This window comes from Taurulus bubalis (assembly GCF_910589615.1).
Source record: "Taurulus bubalis genome assembly, chromosome: 11".
NCBI classification, from domain to species: Eukaryota; Metazoa; Chordata; class Actinopteri; order Perciformes; family Cottidae; genus Taurulus; species Taurulus bubalis.
In genome coordinates, this window is record NC_136599.1 from 1812869 (window position 1) to 1830994 (window position 18126).

General features: G+C 47.0%; 1 protein-coding gene across 1 annotated transcript; it reads right to left on the reverse strand.

Moving 5' to 3' along the window:
• Positions 1-3295: 3295 nt before the first annotated feature.
• hdac6 (histone deacetylase 6) lies at positions 3296-18126 on the reverse strand. Its single transcript, XM_079226136.1, has 28 exons — positions 17981-18126; positions 17079-17269; positions 16865-16984; positions 16631-16716; positions 16413-16497; positions 15793-15833; positions 15592-15688; positions 15311-15408; positions 13704-13808; positions 13456-13524; positions 13207-13333; positions 12974-13039; positions 12744-12803; positions 12526-12615; positions 12312-12418; positions 12159-12226; positions 11497-11644; positions 11209-11337; positions 10888-11056; positions 9039-9244; positions 8564-8756; positions 7080-7229; positions 6703-6880; positions 6505-6623; positions 6210-6413; positions 4912-5058; positions 4701-4829; positions 3296-4229 (listed from the first exon to the last, which is right to left on the reverse strand). Exons 2-28 carry the CDS (start codon positions 17256-17258, stop codon positions 4161-4163), a joined length of 3240 nt encoding a protein of 1079 aa, XP_079082262.1. The 5' UTR covers positions 17259-17269; positions 17981-18126; the 3' UTR covers positions 3296-4160.

Here is an 18126-nt window from a genome sequence, read left to right on the forward strand (position 1 = left end):
GCCTGGGGGAGAGAGAGACAGGTCAGAGAGGGCGGGAGACACCGACATGCCTGGGGGAGAGAGAGACAGGTCAGAGAGGGCGGGAGACACCGACATGCCTGGGGGAGAGAGAGACAGGTCAGAGAGGGCGGGAGACACCGACATGCCTGGGGGAGAGAGAGACAGGTCAGAGAGGGCGGGAGACACCGACATGCCTGGGGGAGAGAGAGACAGGTCAGAGAGGGCGGGAGACACCGACATGCCTGGGGAAGAGAGAGACAGACAGGTCAGAGAGGGCGGGAGACACCGACATGCCTGGGGGAGACAGACAGGTCAGAGAGGGCGGGAGACACCGACATGCCTGGGGGAGAGAGAGACAGGTCAGAGAGGGCGGGAGACACCGACATGCCTGGGGGAGAGAGAGACAGGTCAGAGAGGGCGGGAGACACCGACATGCCTGGGGGAGAGAGAGACAGGTCAGAGAGGGCGGGAGACACCGACATGCCTGGGGGAGAGAGAGACAGGTCAGAGAGGGCGGGAGACACCGACATGCCTGGGGAAGAGAGAGACAGACAGGTCAGAGAGGGCGGGAGACACCGACATGCCTGGGGGAGAGAGAGACAGACAGGTCAGAGAGGGCGGGAGACACCGACATGCCTGGGGGAGAGAGAGAGAGACAGGTCAGAGAGGGCGGGAGACACCGACATGCCTGGGGGAGACAGACAGGTCAGAGAGGGCGGGAGACACCGACATGCCTTGGGGAGAGAGAGACAGGTCAGAGAGGGCGGGAGACACCGACATGCCTGGGGGAGAGAGAGACAGGTCAGAGAGGGCGGGAGACACCGACATGCCTGGGGGAGAGAGACAGGTCAGAGAGGGCGGGAGACACCGACATGCCTGGGGGAGAGAGAGACAGACAGGTCAGAGAGGGCGGGAGACACCGACATGCCTGGGGGAGAGAGAGAGAGACAGACAGACAGGCAGACAGACAGGTGTCTCCATCAGATTCTCTATTACATCATTCTTTTATTCTGAAGTTTCCTCAATCAGCTTTTATTGTGAAAATGTAGATGCTAACGCGCTAACAAGAGGAGAGACAGACAGAGTTATTGATCTGTGATCAGCTCCCATGTTCATGTCTGCTACAGACCATAATATCACCACGGTAACCGTGTCCTGACAGGATTTACCTCCTGAACGTTCATCTGTATCATAGTTCATGTATTTAAACTTAATAATAATGTTATAATAATGTTATTAAACTGATTCAAGTACATTTTCTTTTGGAACAAATTATTGAATAATATTGAGTGAGAAGGTTTTATCAATTTTATTAATAATATTTGACTCGTCTCCTTAATAAATATACATTGAGCTCAATAAAGTTACAGATACAATCAGCTCCTGTTTACAACATTATTACCATTATAATGATCATTATAGTTGTTAACATTATTATGTTGTTGATGTTTATCATCAATAAAGACATAAAGGAATAAACTAAGTTAATTAACCGCGTCAGCCAATCAGCGTCAAGATCATCATGAACGCCGCACCGACGATTACGTCATCACCTCCCGGTATTCACCGAGAGAGACAGACAGGCAGAGAGAGAGAGAGAGAGACAGAGAGAGAGAGAGAGAGAGACAGAGAGAGAGACAGAGAGAGAGACAGAGAGAGAGAGAGACAGAGAGAGAGAGAGACAGAGAGAGAGAGACAGAGAGAGAGAGAGAGAGACAGAGAGAACGAGAGAGAGAGAGAGACAGAGAGAGAGACAGAGAGAGAGACAGAGAGAGAGAGAGACAGAGAGAGACAGAGACAGAGAGAGAGAGACAGAGAGAGAGAGAGAGAGAGAGGGAGAGAGAGAGAGACAGCGTTATGTAGCGGTTCTGTCTCTCTCTCTCTGTCTCTCTCTCTCTGTCTCTCTCTCTCTCTCTCTCTCTCTGTCTCTGTCTCTCTCTCTCTGCCTGTCTGTCGTCATTTAAAGAGAAACGGACCGATCTGAAATCTGAACATCAACTCGATCAGATGAAAGAAAACAAACCTGCTGCCGGAAGAGATGCTCCTGTCTGTCTCTCTGTCTCTCTCTCTGTCCACGTGTCTCCTCTCTCTCTGTCTGTGTCTCCTCTCTCTCTGTCTGTCTCTCTGTCCACGTGTCTCACTCTCTCTCTGTCTGTCTCTCTCTCTCTGTCTGTCTCTCTCTCTCTGTCTGTCTCTCTGTCCACGTGTCTCACTCTCTCTCTGTCTGTCTCTCTCTCTGTCTGTCTCTCTCTCTGTCTGTCTGTCTCTCTCTCTGTCTGTCTCTCTCTGTCCACGTGTCTCTCTCTCTCTGCAGGATGGGAGGATGCAGGAGGAGAGGATGGAGAGGAGGAGAAAAGGAGAGGAGGAGAGGAGGATGCAGCCGTACGTCCCCGGATGTAGCTCTTCCTCAGTGAACGGCAACACGAGAATTCATACGAGCGCGTTTAATAACAGGGTGACGTCATGCACCTCGCGGAGCACGTGACGTCAATATATATAAACAGCATTTATCATGTTAAATATGTATTATATAACATGTTAATGAATATAAACAACATTTATCATGTTAAATATATATTATATAACATGTTGATGAATATAAACAGCATTTATCATGTTAAATATATATTATATAACATGTTGATGAATATAAACAGCATTTATCATGTTCAATATATATTATATATCATGTTCATATATATAAACACCATATAACATGTACATATATACATCATATATCATGTTATATATATATATATATATATATATATATATATAAACACCATATAACATGTACATATATACATTATATATCATGTTAATGTATATATATATATATATAAATAAACACCATATAACATGTACATATATACATCATATATCATGTTATATATATATATATATATATATATATATATATATATATATATATATATATAAACACCATATAACATGTACATATATACATTATATATCATGTTAATATATATACATATATATATATATATAAATAAACACCATATAACATGTACATATATACATCATATATCATGTTAATATATATATATATATATATATAAATAAACACCATATAACATGTACATATATAAATATATATATATATATATGTTACTTTGACTTTTTGTATCCGAGTCGTTCTTCTACCAATGTGTTCATTACTTCATTACCCAGAATGCCCTTCAACACAATAAACATTTCACTTACTGTCGCTGGAGCTTTCAGCCACGACCTTCATCATCTTCATCATCATCAAGAATGAATCAATATCTGATTGTTCAAAAGTTTATTTCTTGTTCCGACAGAGACATTAATGTGCTTTAAGAAACTGATATGAACAATTATTATTATTATTATTATTTATTATTACTACTTATAAGTGATGATAAATACACACAAACATTTTAATACTAATAAAACATGAAAAAACTCTAAAACTGAATATTGCACCGAACACAAAGCTCCTTTCTCCAGCGCGAATCAAACGCACCTCAGACAGTCAGTGAATCAAACGCACCCCAGACAGTCAGAGAATCAAACGCACCCCAGACACCTGCTGACCTTCATCCCCTCTACTGCAGGTTGTTTGTTCGAGTCTCTTTAAAGAGAACTTTAGTCTCCCGACAGGAAACTGCATGTTCAGTCTTTTCAAATTAAAGCGCTGACGGAATATAAAAACACACTTTAACGTTACATTACATAAAATCCCAGAAAAGGTGTGAAAATCAAACGCATCCGAAGTGAAGAAACGTTTTTAACGTCGTTAAAAACTATTCTGATGAATTATTTCAAAATAAAATAAAAAGTTATTTTCTAACTTATTTAATCCTTCTTTAATTCTTTGGTGCTGATTATTTTCCTCATGTTGTGATTATTAAAGCAACAGAAGGAAGATTCACCCAAATATGAAATACTACATGTAGTATACACCTCTTCATCTCCTGTTCTTCATCTCTTCATCCTCATCCTCTTCCTCTCTTCATCTCCTGTTCCTCATATAATCCTCCTCATCCTCTTCCTCTCTTCATCTCCTGTTCCTCATATAATCCTCCTCATCCTCTTCATCTCCTGTTCTTCATCTCCTGTTCCTCTTCATCTCCTGTTCTTCATCTCCTGTTCCTCTTCATCTCCTCCTCTTCCTCTCAGCTCCATGGAGGGATCTCTTCTCCAAACTTGCAGCAGTGAGCAGCGTTTTTAGCTTCAAACAGAATCTGAATAACAAAATAAAAATGTTTTTGGACACAGTGAGGACTCAGGTAATATTAATATTAATATTAATACTACACAGCAGGACTCACCTGGTGGTGGACGTAGGCCTCACACAGGTAATATTAATATTAATACTACACAGCAGGACTCACCTGGTGGTGGACATAGGCCTCACACAGGTAATATTAATATTAATATTAATACTACACAGCAGGACTCACCTGGTGGTGGACGTAGGCCTCACACAGGTAATATTAATATTAATACTACACAGCAGGACTCACCTGGTGGTGGACGTAGGCCTCACACAGGTAATATTAATATTAATACTACACAGCAGGACTCACCTGGTGGTGGACGTAGGCCTCACACAGGTAATATTAATATTAATACTACACAGCAGGACTCACCTGGTGGTGGACGTAGGCCTCACACAGGTAATATTAATATTAATACTACACAGCAGGACTCACCTGGTGGTGGACGTAGGCCTCACACAGGTAGCACCACACAGACAGGTCACTGAAGCTCAGCACCATGGGGTGTTCAGACGCCACGCCGTGCGTCACCATGTGCTCCTTCACATAACGACCACACAGCACCTGAGACGGGGGGGCGGCAGGTGAGACGCATGGCATCACACAGGTGGGACAGGGTCTGGGATGGGGAGGTGAGACGGGTCACCTGGTAGCAGGTGAGACAGGTCCAGTTCTCAGCGCCGGAGCCGCAGTCCTGACACGACTGGAAGACATCTATACCTGAGGAGGGGAGGGGCTTAACCGCATCCAGGTGAGGACACCAGGACAGAGGGTCCACCATGTACAGAGGGGCCTGAGGACAGAGAGACAGGTCATGTCAGGAGAGACAGACAGGTCATGTCAGGAGAGACAGACAGGTCATGTGAGGACAGACAGACAGGTCATGTGAGGAAAGAGAGACAGGTCATGTGAAGAGAGACAGACAGAAGGGTCATGTGAGGAGAGACAGACAGGTGAGTCATGTGAGGAGAGAGAGACAGGTCATGTGAGGACAGAGAGACAGGTCATGTGAGGACAGAGAGACAGGTCATGTGAGGAGAGAGAGACAGGTCATGTGAGGACAGAGAGACAGGTCATGTGAGGACAGAGAGACAGGTCATGTGAAGAGAGACAGACAGGTAGGTCATATATGAGGAGAGAGACAGGCAGGTCATGTGAGGAGAGACAGACAGGTGAGTCATATGAAGACCGAGACAGGTGAGTAACAGGTGCGTACTTGAGTACTTGGCATCTCAAAGGACGTGTACTTGAGTACTTGGCATCTTAAAGGACGTGTACTTGAGTACTTGGCATCTTAAAGGACGTGTACTTGTGTACTTGGCATCTTAAAGGACGTGTACTTGAGTACTTGGCATCTTAAAGGACGTGTACTTGTGTACTTGGCATCTTAAAGGACGTGTACTTGTGTACTTGGCTTCTTAAAGGACGTGTACTTGTGTACTTGGCATCTTAAAGGACGTGTACTTGTGTACTTGGCATCTTAAAGGACGTGTACTTGAGTACTTGGCATCTTAAAGGACGTGTACTTGTGTACTTGGCATCTTAAAGGACGTGTACTTGAGTACTTGGCATCTTAAAGGACGTGTACTTGTGTACTTGGCATCTTAAAGGACGTGTACTTGTGTACTTGGCTTCTTAAAGGACGTGTACTTGTGTACTTGGCATCTTAAAGGACGTGTACTTGTGTACTTGGCTTCTTAAAGGGCGTGTACTTGAGTACTTGGCATCTTAAAGGACGTGTACTTGAGTACTTGGCATCTTAAAGGACGTGTACTTGTGTACTTGGCATCTTAAAGGACGTGTACTTGTGTACTTGGCATCTTAAAGGACGTGTACTTGTGTACTTGGCATCTTAAAGGACGTGTACTTGTGTACTTGGCATCTCAAAGGACGTGTACTTGTGTACTTGGCATCTCAAAGGACGTGTACTTGTGTACTTGGTACCTGAGGCTGCAGCGGCGTGCTCTCTGCTGATTGGCTCAGCTCAGGCGTGGCTTCACCTTCACAGGCGACCTCTTCTTGGCTCAACCGGACCTTCGGCCTGGCCCCGCCCACCGCGTTGGACTTAGCAGGCGTGTGATTGGCTGAGGTTTGCCCAATGTCCAAACCGGCCAATCCCTGAGCGAGCTCCTCGAGGCCGCGCTCCGTCTGATTGGACGAAAAAACACAACAAAAGTCAGATCTCGTTTTTCATTTCTTTCCTTCAGACCTGAACCTCAGAAGTCTGGTTTTCGGTCACCGTGGCGTCGGACGGCAGCGGAGGTTTGTGTGCGCCGCTCGTCTCCGACTTCCTGCCTTTTCCTTTAGAACTACGTTTCCCACGATGCTTCATGGGGGACGATCGCGCCGACTCCGGGACTGAAAGAAACGGCGGAGAGTAAATGAAATGAAACTAAACCGGATGGATTCAAATGCAACAGAAGAGTCCTGCACTGACTGCGTATCCTCAGGGACATCCAGTAGGGGGCGTGGTGGCGGATGACCTCGTTGATCGTTGCCACGGCGCTGTGATGAGGAGGGGGGAGGGGCCTCACCAAGGGGGGAGGAGGGTCTCCTAGCAACACGCTGGTGCACATCGCCATGGAGTCAGAGATAGACGTCAAGTTATAACCTCCCTGAGAGACGGAGAGATCTCTTCAGTTACAACACTTTACAACACTTTATAATACTTTACTTCACAACACAACACTTCACAACACTTTACAACACTTTACTTTACTGTAATGTACCTCATGTTACAACACTTTACAACACTTTACTTCACTTCACAACACTTTACTGTGTGTGTGTGTGTGTGTGTGTGTGTGTGTGTACCTCAAGTATGAGTAGGACCCGCCCCCCGGCCAGTGACATCAGCAGGTGTGTGAGGTGGGCGTATCCTTCAGGGGTCACATGATATCCCCCCAGTGGATCCCCTCGAGCTGCATCGAACCCGGCCGACACCAGAACCAGACCCGGATTAAACTGTAGAGGAAGAACCATCAGGAGTAGAGAACCACAGACAGGCCACGAAACCACAGACAGGCCCCTAAACCACAGACAGGCCCCTAAACCACAGACCGAGCCCTAAACTACGGACAGACCCCTAAACCACAGACAGGCCACTAAACCACAGACAGACCCCTAAACCACAGACCGAGCCCTAAACTACGGACAGACCCCTAAACCACAGACAGACCCCTAAACCACAGACAGGCCACTAAACTACAGACAGACCCCTAAACTACACACAGACCACTAAACTACGAACAGGCCACTAAACCACAGACCAACCCCTAAACCACAGACATACCCCTAAACCACAGACCGAGCCCTAAACTACGGACCGAACACTAAACTACAGACCAACCCCCTGAACCACAGACAGACCACTAAACTACAGACAGGCCACTAAACCACAGACAGACCCCTAAACTACAGACAGACCTTGTAAACTACAGACAGACCCCTAAACCACAGACAGACCTTGTAAACTACAGACAGGCCCCTAAACCACAGACAGACCTTGTAAACTACAGACAGACCCCTAAACCACAGACATACCCCTAAACCACAGACCGAGCCCTAAACTACGGACCGAACACTAAACTACAGACCAACCCCCTGAACCACAGACAGACCACTAAACTACAGACAGACCCCTAAACCACAGACAGGCCACTAAACCACAGACAGACCCCTAAACACAAACAGACCCCTAAACTACAGACAGACCCCTAAACTACATACAGACCACTAAACTACAGACAGGCCACTAAACCACAGACCAACCCCTAAACTACAGACAGACCCCTAAACTACAGACAGACCACTAAACTACAGACAGACCCCTAAACTACAGACAGGCCACTAAACCACAGACAGGCCACTAAACTACAGGCAGGCCTCTAAACTACAGACAGACCCCTAAACTACAGACAGACCACTAAACTACAGACAGACCCCTAAACTACAGACAGACCACTAAACTACAGACAGACCACTAAACTACAGACAGACCCCTAAACTACAGACAGGCCACTAAACCACAGACAGGCCACTAAACTACAGGCAGGCCTCTAAACTACAGACAGACCCCTAAACTACAGGCAGGCCTCTAAACCACAGACAGACCACTAAACTACAGACAGGCCACTAAACCACAGACAGACCCCTAAACCACAGACAGACCCCTAAACCACAGACAGGCCTCTAAACCACAGACAGAGCCCTAAACTACAGATCAACCCCCTGAACCACAGACCGACCCCCTGAACCAGTGTTTGAAGTTGTGTGTTTGTGTGTTTGTGTGTTGCTACCTCGGTGGCAATCGGCATGACAACGCTGTGAAAGGCAGCGAGGTAGTCCGAGTCTCCCATCTGCCCGTGGCTCCACGCCACGTTGACGTTAAACCCCGCCCCCTTGGACACGCCCACCCTGTCGGGGGCGGCGTCCTCCGAAGACGGGAAGAACGTCCCGTTGTCATAGCGATGTAGGGAGATGTACAGGACGCTGGAGACGGAGAGAAAGCACGTCGTCACTCCAGTTCACCTTTACGTCACTTCACTCCACTCCACTTCACTTCACTCCTTTCCACTCCACTTCACTCCACTCTACTTCACTCCACTCCACTTCACTCCACTCCACTTCACTCCACTCTACTTCACTCTACTTCACTCCACTCCACTCCACTTCACTCCACTTCACTCCACTTCACTCCACTCTACTTCACTCCACTCCACTCCACTTCACTCCACTTCACTCCACTTCACTCCACTCCACTTCACTCCTCACCTGTCGTCGTCTTCGAACATGTGCTGCGTCCCGTTGCCGTGGTGGACGTCCCAGTCCACGATAAGGACTCGCAGCGGTGCATCATGGGATATTTTCTGGGCGTGGCGAGCAGCGAGAGCTGCCGTGTTGAAGAAACAGAAACCACACGGAGAATCTCTCTCTGCGTGGTGACCGGGAGGACGAACGATGGCCACGCCCCTACTCACCTGAGAGACAGGTACAGGTGTTGTTACATACTGTACTTTATACTAGAGTATCTATAGTGTATTGTTTATACTACACTACCTAGTAGCGTAGTATATATACCTGTGTGAGGGTGTTACCTGTGTGAGTGTTACCTGTGTGAGGGTGTTACCTTGTGAGAGTGTTACCTGTGTAATGGTGTTACTGGTGTTACCTGTGTGAGAGTGCTACCTGTGTAATGGTGTTACTGGGGTTACCTGTGTGAGGGTGTTACCTGTGTGAGAGTGTTACCTGTGTGAGTGTTACTGATGTTACCTGTGTGAGGGTGTTACTTGTGTGAGGGTGTTACCTGTGTGAGAGTGTTACTGGTGTTACCTGTGTGAGGGTGCTACCTGTGTAATGGTGTTACTGGTGTTACCTGTGTGAGGGTGTTACCTGTGTAATGGTGTTACTGGTGTTACCTGTGTGAGACCGTTACCTGTGTGAGGGTGTTACTGGTGTTACCTGTGTGAGGGTGTTACTGATGTTACCTGTGTGAGGGTGTTACTGGTGTTACCTGTGTGAGGGTGTTACTGGTGTTACCTGTGTGAGGGTGCTACCTGTGTAATGGTGTTACCTGTGTGAGGGTGTTACCTGTGTAATGGTGTTACTGGTGTTACCTGTGTGAGACTGTTACCTGTGTGAGAGTGTTACTGGTGTTACCTGTGTGAGGGTGCTACCTGTGTAATGGTGTTACTGGTGTTACCTGTGTGAGGGTGTTACCTGTGTAATGGTGTTACTGGTGTTACCTGTGTGAGACCGTTACCTGTGTGAGGGTGTTACTGGTGTTACCTGTGTGAGGGTGTTACTGGTGTTACCTGTGTGAGGGTGTTACTGATGTTACCTGTGTGAGGGTGTTACTGGTGTTACCTGTGTGAGGGTGTTACCTGTGTGAGAGTGTTACTGGTGTTACCTGTGTGAGGGTGCTACCTGTGTAATGGTGTTACTGGTGTTACCTGTGTGAGGGTGTTACCTGTGTAATGGTGTTACTGGTGTTACCTGTGTGAGACCGTTACCTGTGTGAGGGTGTTACTGGTGTTACCTGTGTGAGGGTGTTACTGGTGTTACCTGTGTAATGGTGTTACCTGTGTAATGGTGTTACTGGTGTTACCTGTGTGAGGGTGTTACCTGTGTAAAGGTGCTACCTGTGTGTGAATGTTACCTGTGTGAGGGTGTTACCTGTGTGTGAATGTTACCTGTGTGAGGGTGTTACCTGTGTGATAGTGTTACCTGTGTGAGGGTGTTACCTGTGTAATGGTGTTACCTGTGTGAGGGTGTTACCTGTGTGAGGGTGTTACCTGTGTGTGAATGTTACCTGTGTGAATGTTACCTGTGTGAGGGTGTTACCTGTGTTACTGGTGTTATCTGTGTGAGGGTGTTACCTGTGTTACTGGTTTTACCTGTGTGAGGGTGTTACCTGTGTAATGGTGTTACCTGTGTGAGGGTGTTACCTGTGTTACTGGTGTTACCTGTGTTACTGGTGTTACCTGTGTGAGGGTGTTACCTGTGTTACTGGTGTTACCTGTGTTACTGGTGTTACCTGTGTGAGGGTGTTACCTGTGTTACTGGTGTTACCTGTGTGAGGGTGTTACCTGTGTTACTGGTGTTACCTGTGTGAGGGTGTTACCTGTCCTGTGAGGACTCTCTCCACAGCAGTGAAACATCCCCCCGCCGCCAGCAGAGCAGACTGGAAGCTCTGGTTGTTGATGAAGATGGAGTTGAACTCGTGGCCCAGTTTGTGCAGATCTCTGGGCTTCATCACCGCCGTGGCCTTCATCTGCTCAATGTGCTGCTCACTGCACACACACACACACACACACACACACACACACACACACACACACACACACACACACACACACACACAAAGTTCAATTCTGATGGATTAGGAATTATACCTGAATACCATAATCACATTAACAGTATAAACATGATATTGTGTTTGTACCTGTGACACCTGGACAACTCCTCCTCTGTTGCTAAGCGAGTCGGTATCCGCTGGCAACGATCGACCAATCCCAGCTGCTGATGTTTGGAGAAGATTTTAAAGATCCTCTGAGGCTGTTCAGGGTGATGTCTGCAGAGGGAATCACACGCTTTAATATCTACATTATATATATATATATATATATATATATATAAATAATATAATACAAAACTGAATATGCAGCGGTGCTGTGAGACGGGTCAGTGAGACAGGTTCACGTCTCCAGTTTAAAGGCGGTTGGTAGCTCACCTGTCCCACATGTTCAGGTGCTCCATCATCCTCTCGTCATAAACCAGACCTGTTACCGTGGCAACGGAGGGAGCCGGGCCCGTCCGCTTTGAGCTCTGCTGATTGGCCGTCGCTCTCCGGACGGGGCCCTCGGCCAATGAGCCGCCGTCTGCAACAGGGAGGGTTAGCAGAGGAGATGAGCCTTTAAATGTGTGTGTGTCTGCATTGTGTTCCATCCTGTGTTCTTCTTAAACACTTTGCTGCTCGTTCTGACACGAGTTATGTAAATAAACTGTATTATTATTATAATACAGATGTCTGATGTCAACAACAGTCAACACTTGAGCGTTAAGTATTAAAAATACACAGAAAAAAAGGATTTTATACTAAACGTGGAGACAGCCAGGCATTTCCCATCATGCACTGGGTCATCGTTGACCACGTGATCATGGCGTCGGGATCATGACGGACACAAAATCTACCCAAAATGCATTGTGATGGATTCTGATCAGGCTCATGGTTTCACTGAGGGAGTCACTATTGAAAACATCTTTAATAAGCGACATGAAACAAATGCTTTTTATTTAAAAATGTTGCTCCGAATATTTCTTTTTCCATTACCGAATCCATGAAAAGCTGATATTTACTGGTTGAACTGGTCAGACTGGTAATGTGTTTCTCACCCAGTGTTTGCAGAGACGCCCAGTGAGGATACAGAGCCACGGCCGTCTGAGAGATGCACTGCAGAGCGCTGGCAGACAAACAGGCAGACAGACAGGTGGTTAGGAACCAACAGAGAGACTGATGACATCAGGTGTGACATCAGGTCATGTCACCTGTCAGAGGGAGCAGTGGGCGGAGTCAGAGGAGGACAGGCTCCTCCCAGCAGAGCTCTGACGCAGGCGGCAGCGCCCTCTGCTGTCGCCTGCAGGTTATAACCTCCCTGCAACCGACAAGCATTAGAATTAGCGTCATCATTATTATTATTGTCGTTATGACACGTTTGATTGATTATTGAACATAAACTGTGATGTGAAACTGTGTTTTTACCTCGAGAGCAAGAACAAGTCGACCTTCTGCCAAACCCATCAACATGTGAGTCAGAACATGGAAACACTGAGGAGTCACACACATCTCCCCCTGGACACACACACACACACACACACACACACACACACACACACACACACACACACACAGATATAAAAAAAACTAAATAAATACATTATATGTATTGTCACTGATTCTTAGGTGGGTGAAGTTTTTACCTTCGGATCTCCGACTATAGCATCAAATCCAGCAGAAACCAGAACCAGCTGAGGCTGAAACTAAACACACACACAGGAAAATACAATGATGGAACGTGTGTTGTGTGGTGTGGGTGTGTGTGTGTGGGGGTGTGGGTGTGTGTGGGTGTGTGTGGGTGTGTTTGTGTGGTTGGGTGTGTGTGTGTGTGTGTGTGTTTGTGTGTTTGTGTGTGTGTGTGGGTGTGTGTTACCTCGTAGGCTACAGGCAGTAACAGTTGTTGAAAACCTGCGATGTAATCAGCATCCGTCATCCCGGTCTGAAGGATCAATAACACAGAAGAGGATTTCAGTGAAGAGTCTCTTCTAAACCGTTACCGGGTAGAACCGTTACGGGTAGAACCGTTACCAGATAGAACCGTTACGGGTAGAACCGTTACGGGTAGAACCGTTACCAGATAGAACCGTTACGGGTACGTTACGTTACCTTGTTCCACGCCAGGTTGATGGTCTTGCCTTCAGCTCGTCCGCTGCCAACAAACTGACTGTCAGACTCTGGCAGGTGAGGCCAGAAAGAGCCCTGTTCATACCTGTGGACACTGAAGTACAGGACACTGACACACACACACACACACACACACACACATGCACACACACACACACATACACACACACACAGTTAACTTGATGGATTTCATCTTTGTAGTTGTTGTAAAGACAATGTGATGAACTTTACCTGGAGTCTTCCTGGAACCGGTACTGGATGCCCTGACCGTGATGAACATCCCAGTCCACTATCAACACCCTGACACACACACACACACACACACACACACACACACACACACACACACAGTCATTACATTGATAAAGGAGGTGCTGCCGCAACAACATGATGACCCCTCACTGGCTTCCCACACACTAGCACTGACAGGAAGTGACACAAACACACACTTTCTCACACACACACACACACACACTTACCTGCGGACTGAGTGTCTGGTCTGAGCGTATCGAGCTGCGATCGCCACGTTGTTGAAGACGCAGAAGCCGTTTGCCTCGTTGGACTGAGCGTGATGACCTGGAGGTCTGACACACAATATAATAATAATACAATATACAACTCCTAATTATGTTATATTCATATTTAAATATAATAATAATATAATATACAACGCACCACGAGAAGCTACTGTTGTTGTTGTTAAATTAGAGCACCTGAACGCACCACGAGAAGCTACTGTTGTTGTTGTTAAATTAGAGCACCTCAACGCACCACGAGAAGCTACTGTTGTTGTTGTTAAATTAGAGCACCTGAACGCACCACGAGAAGCTACTGTTGTTGTTGTTAAATTAGAGCACCTCAACGCACCACGAGAAGCTACAGTTGTTGTTGTTAACGTGGAGCACCTGAACGCACCACGAGAAGCTACAGTTGTTGTTGTTAACGTGGAACACCTGAATGCACCACGAGAAGCTACGGTTGTTGTTGTTAACGTGGAACACCTGAACGCACCACGAGAAGCTACAGTTGTTGTTAACGTGGAACACCTGAACGCACCACGAGAAGCTACAGTTGTTGTTAACGTGGAACACCTGAACGCACCACGAGAAGCTACAGTTGTTGTTGTTAACGTGGAGCACCTGAACGCACCACGAGAAGCTACGGTTGTTGTTGTTAACGTGGAGCACCTGAACGCACCACGAGAAGCTACAGTTGTTGTTGTTAACGTGGAACACCTGAATGCACCACGAGAAGCTACGGTTGTTGTTGTTAACGTGGAACACCTGAACGCACCACGAGAAGCTACGGTTGTTGTTGTTAACGTGGAACACCTGAACGCACCACGAGAAGCTACAGTTGTTGTTGTTAACGTGGAACACCTGAACGCACCACGAGAAGCTACGGTTGTTGTTGTTAACGTGGAACACCTGAACGCACCACGAGAAGCTACGGTTGTTGTTGTTAACGTGGAACACCTGAACGCACCACGAGAAGCTACAGTTGTTGTTGTTAACGTGGAGCACCTGAACGCACCACGAGAAGCTACGGTTGTTGTTGTTAACGTGGAGCACCTGAACGCACCACGAGAAGCTACAGTTGTTGTTGTTAACGTGGAACACCTGAATGCACCACGAGAAGCTACGGTTGTTGTTGTTAACGTGGAACACCTGAACGCACCACGAGAAGCTACGGTTGTTGTTGTTAACGTGGAACACCTGAACGCACCACGAGAAGCTACGGTTGTTGTTGTTAACGTGGAACACCTGAACGCACCACGAGAAGCTACGGTTGTTGTTGTTAACGTGGAACACCTGAACGCACCACGAGAAGCTACGGTTGTTGTTGTTAACGTGGAACACCTGAACGCACCACGAGAAGCTACGGTTGTTGTTGTTAACGTGGAACACCTGAACGCACCACGAGAAGCTACGGTTGTTGTTGTTAACGTGGAACACCTGAACGCACCACGAGAAGCTACGGTTGTTGTTGTTAACGTGGAACACCTGAACGCACCACGAGAAGCTACGGTTGTTGTTGTTAACGTGGAACACCTGAACGCACCACGAGAAGCTACGGTTGTTGTTACCTGATGACAGCGAATCCGTTCCTGAGCTCAGAGGTCATCACCTGATCGACGAGCTGGAGGACTGAACCCACCGCAGACACACACACCCGGTAGGTCTCCTGACACACACACACACACACACAGACACACACACCTAATAAGTACAAATAACTTATAAAACTTGTATTATTGTGACTTTTTATTGGTTCACGTCAGGTGTGTTTATATGTATGTGTGTATTGTCTGTGTGTGTGTGTGTGTGTGTGTGTTGTATTTATGTGTAAGTGTGAGTGTGTTCTTACAGGATGAAGATACACAGAGTCGTATTTATCAGAAAGAGAGTGAAGTTCACTTTCTGTCATCGTCTGAGTCGACTTCATGAGATCCACATATTGTTTCCTACAAACACACAAAGGTCAAGTAGAGGTCAGTAGAGAACAGTAGAATTAGACAACAGTAGAGAACAGTACATTCAGTATTTTATTGACTTGTTTCCGACTCACTTGTGAGCGAGCAGCAGCTCTTCTTCTACAGCTTCTCTGGGCTGAAACACAAACACACAGCGCCCCCTTCAGGGACCTCACCTCTACACAGCAGAGTCTAAACACACAGCGCCCCCTTCAGGGACCTCAGCTCTACACAGCAGAGTCTAAACACACAGCGCCCCCTTCAGGGACCTCAGCTCTACACAGCAGAGTCTAAACACACAGCGCCCCCTTCAGGGACCTCAGCTCTACACAGCAGAGTCTAAACACACAGCGCCCCCTTCAGGGACCTCAGCTCTACACAGCAGAGTCTAAACACACAAACTATTTACAGAGGAAACCTGAGGTCCAATATTAACATCAATGTGTGTTTTTAGGATGAACTGTGCTGTGATGACATCATCGTCAGGGTCAGAGTCCCGTGTTTGAAGCCACACTTAAATAAAGTTAAGCATTAATAAAGTTAAGCATTAATAAAGTAAAACATTAATAAAGTCAAGCCTCTACTCGGTGTCTATCTGAGTGCAGTGAAACATTATGGAGTGAAGACCTTCTGTTCTACAGTGAAGTCTGATGAGAGCTTTGCTCAGGTTCTAGGACGCTGTTATTGTGAAAGTCTGAACAGGAAGTAGTCAGACCTGAACTCTGGTGCAGTGAGACAGCAGGTCCTGTCTGTCCAGCTCCTCCATGATGGACGACACTCTGTCGGGTCTCTCTGGGTGGCTGAACGACAATCAGGACATTAGAGGACAAGCCCCGCTCCTTTGTGACATGATGTCATACATGATGTCACGCATGATGTCACACATGATATCACATGATGTCACACATGATGTCATACAGGTGAGCAGGCTACCTGCAGTCCCACAGGTTCTTATGGAGAGTGAAGACCTCCGAGCAAACCAGACCTGTTGACCTGACCTCTGACCTGCTGGACACATTCTGAACACACACACACACACACACACACACACACACATATACATGTACACACACACACACATTTTAATTGGTGGCAGCAACTGATACTACTGTGTACTATGTGTACTGTGTGTACTATGTACTGTACTGTGTGTACTCTTCATCTCACCAGCGTCTGCAGGCGGTCGATCAGCTCCTCCTCTTCCTCTCGGCTCCTCTCCATCCTTCCTCTCCTCTTCAGCTCCTTTATGCTGCCTCCTCCTTTCCTTCCCTCCTTTCCTTCCCTGCTCTGAAAACACAGACATGGACGTTTACATACACTGAGTGTGTGTGTGTGTGTGTGTGTGTGTGTGTGTGTGTGTGTGTGTGTGTGTGTGTGAGACCTGAGGAGACAGACGAGGAGATCTCCTGACTGACTTCAGTCCAGGACCAGGATCAGGATCAGAACCAGGATCAGGACCAGGACCAGGACCAGAACCAGAACCAGGACCAGGACCAGGACCAGAACCAGAACCAGGACCAGGATCAGGACCAGGACCAGGAGAATCTGATCCAGTCTGCATCTCTGATCCGCCTGAAGAAGAAGAACACGCTCTGATTATTGATCCATGTGCTGATCAATAACTTCTGATTAATGTCAGGACGAGGACCAGGACCAGGATCAGGACTAGGACCAGGACTAGGACCAGGACCAGGACCAGGATCAGGACTAGGACCAGGACCAGGACTAGGACCAGGACTAGGACCAGGACCAGGACTAGGACCAGGACCAGGATCAGGACCAGGACCAGGGCTAGGACCAGGATCAGGACCAGGACCAGGACTAGGACCAGGACCAGAACCAGGATCAGGACCAGGACCAGGATTAGAACCAGGGCTAGTCTCTGACAGTGCTAGCTAACACCGATGTATTATAATGTATTCTGCTTTTATGTTTAACCTGGTGAGTCATTAACAACAATAGGAGGCAGCTAGCAGACAGACAGGTAGAGAGACCAGTAGACAGACAGACAGACAGGTAGAGAGACCAGTAGACAGACAGACTTGTAGACACAGACAGGTGGAGATATAGAGAGACCAGTAGACAGAGACAGACAGAAAGACAGACAGCCAGACAGGCAGCTCTAAACAGCTGTCTGTCTCTCTGCCTGTCTGTCTCTCTCTCTCTCTGTCTCTCTGCCTGTCTCTCTCTCTCTCTCTCTCTCTGTCTGTCTGCCTGTTAGTCTGTCTGTCTCAACGTTCACAACAAAGACGTAGAAATCTAACATGAAATCACGAGACTCACAGTTCTTCTTCTCTTCCTTTTATTCTTTCTCTTCTTCCGTTTATTTTATTCCGTTTATTTTATTATTCTTCTCTTCCTTTCATTCTGTTTCTCTTCTTCTGTTTTATTTTATTCTTCTTCTTCTCTTCCGTTTCTCTTTTCTCTCC

What these genes read in the sequence shown, in the direction of transcription:
- hdac6 (XM_079226136.1), bottom strand. Translation starts at nt 17,258, where the DNA reads ATGCAGACTGGATCAGATTCTCCTGGTCCTGGTCCTGATCCTGGTCCT. An exon ending in AAGAACCTGTGGGACTGCAG is followed by an intron (nt 16,498 to 16,630) that starts GTAGCCTGCTCA and finishes ATTGTCGTTCAG; the next exon opens with CCACCCAGAGAGACCCGACA. An exon ending in GCACGCCGCTGCAGCCTCAG is followed by an intron (nt 5,059 to 6,209) that starts GTACCAAGTACA and finishes CTCTGTCCTCAG; the next exon opens with GCCCCTCTGTACATGGTGGA.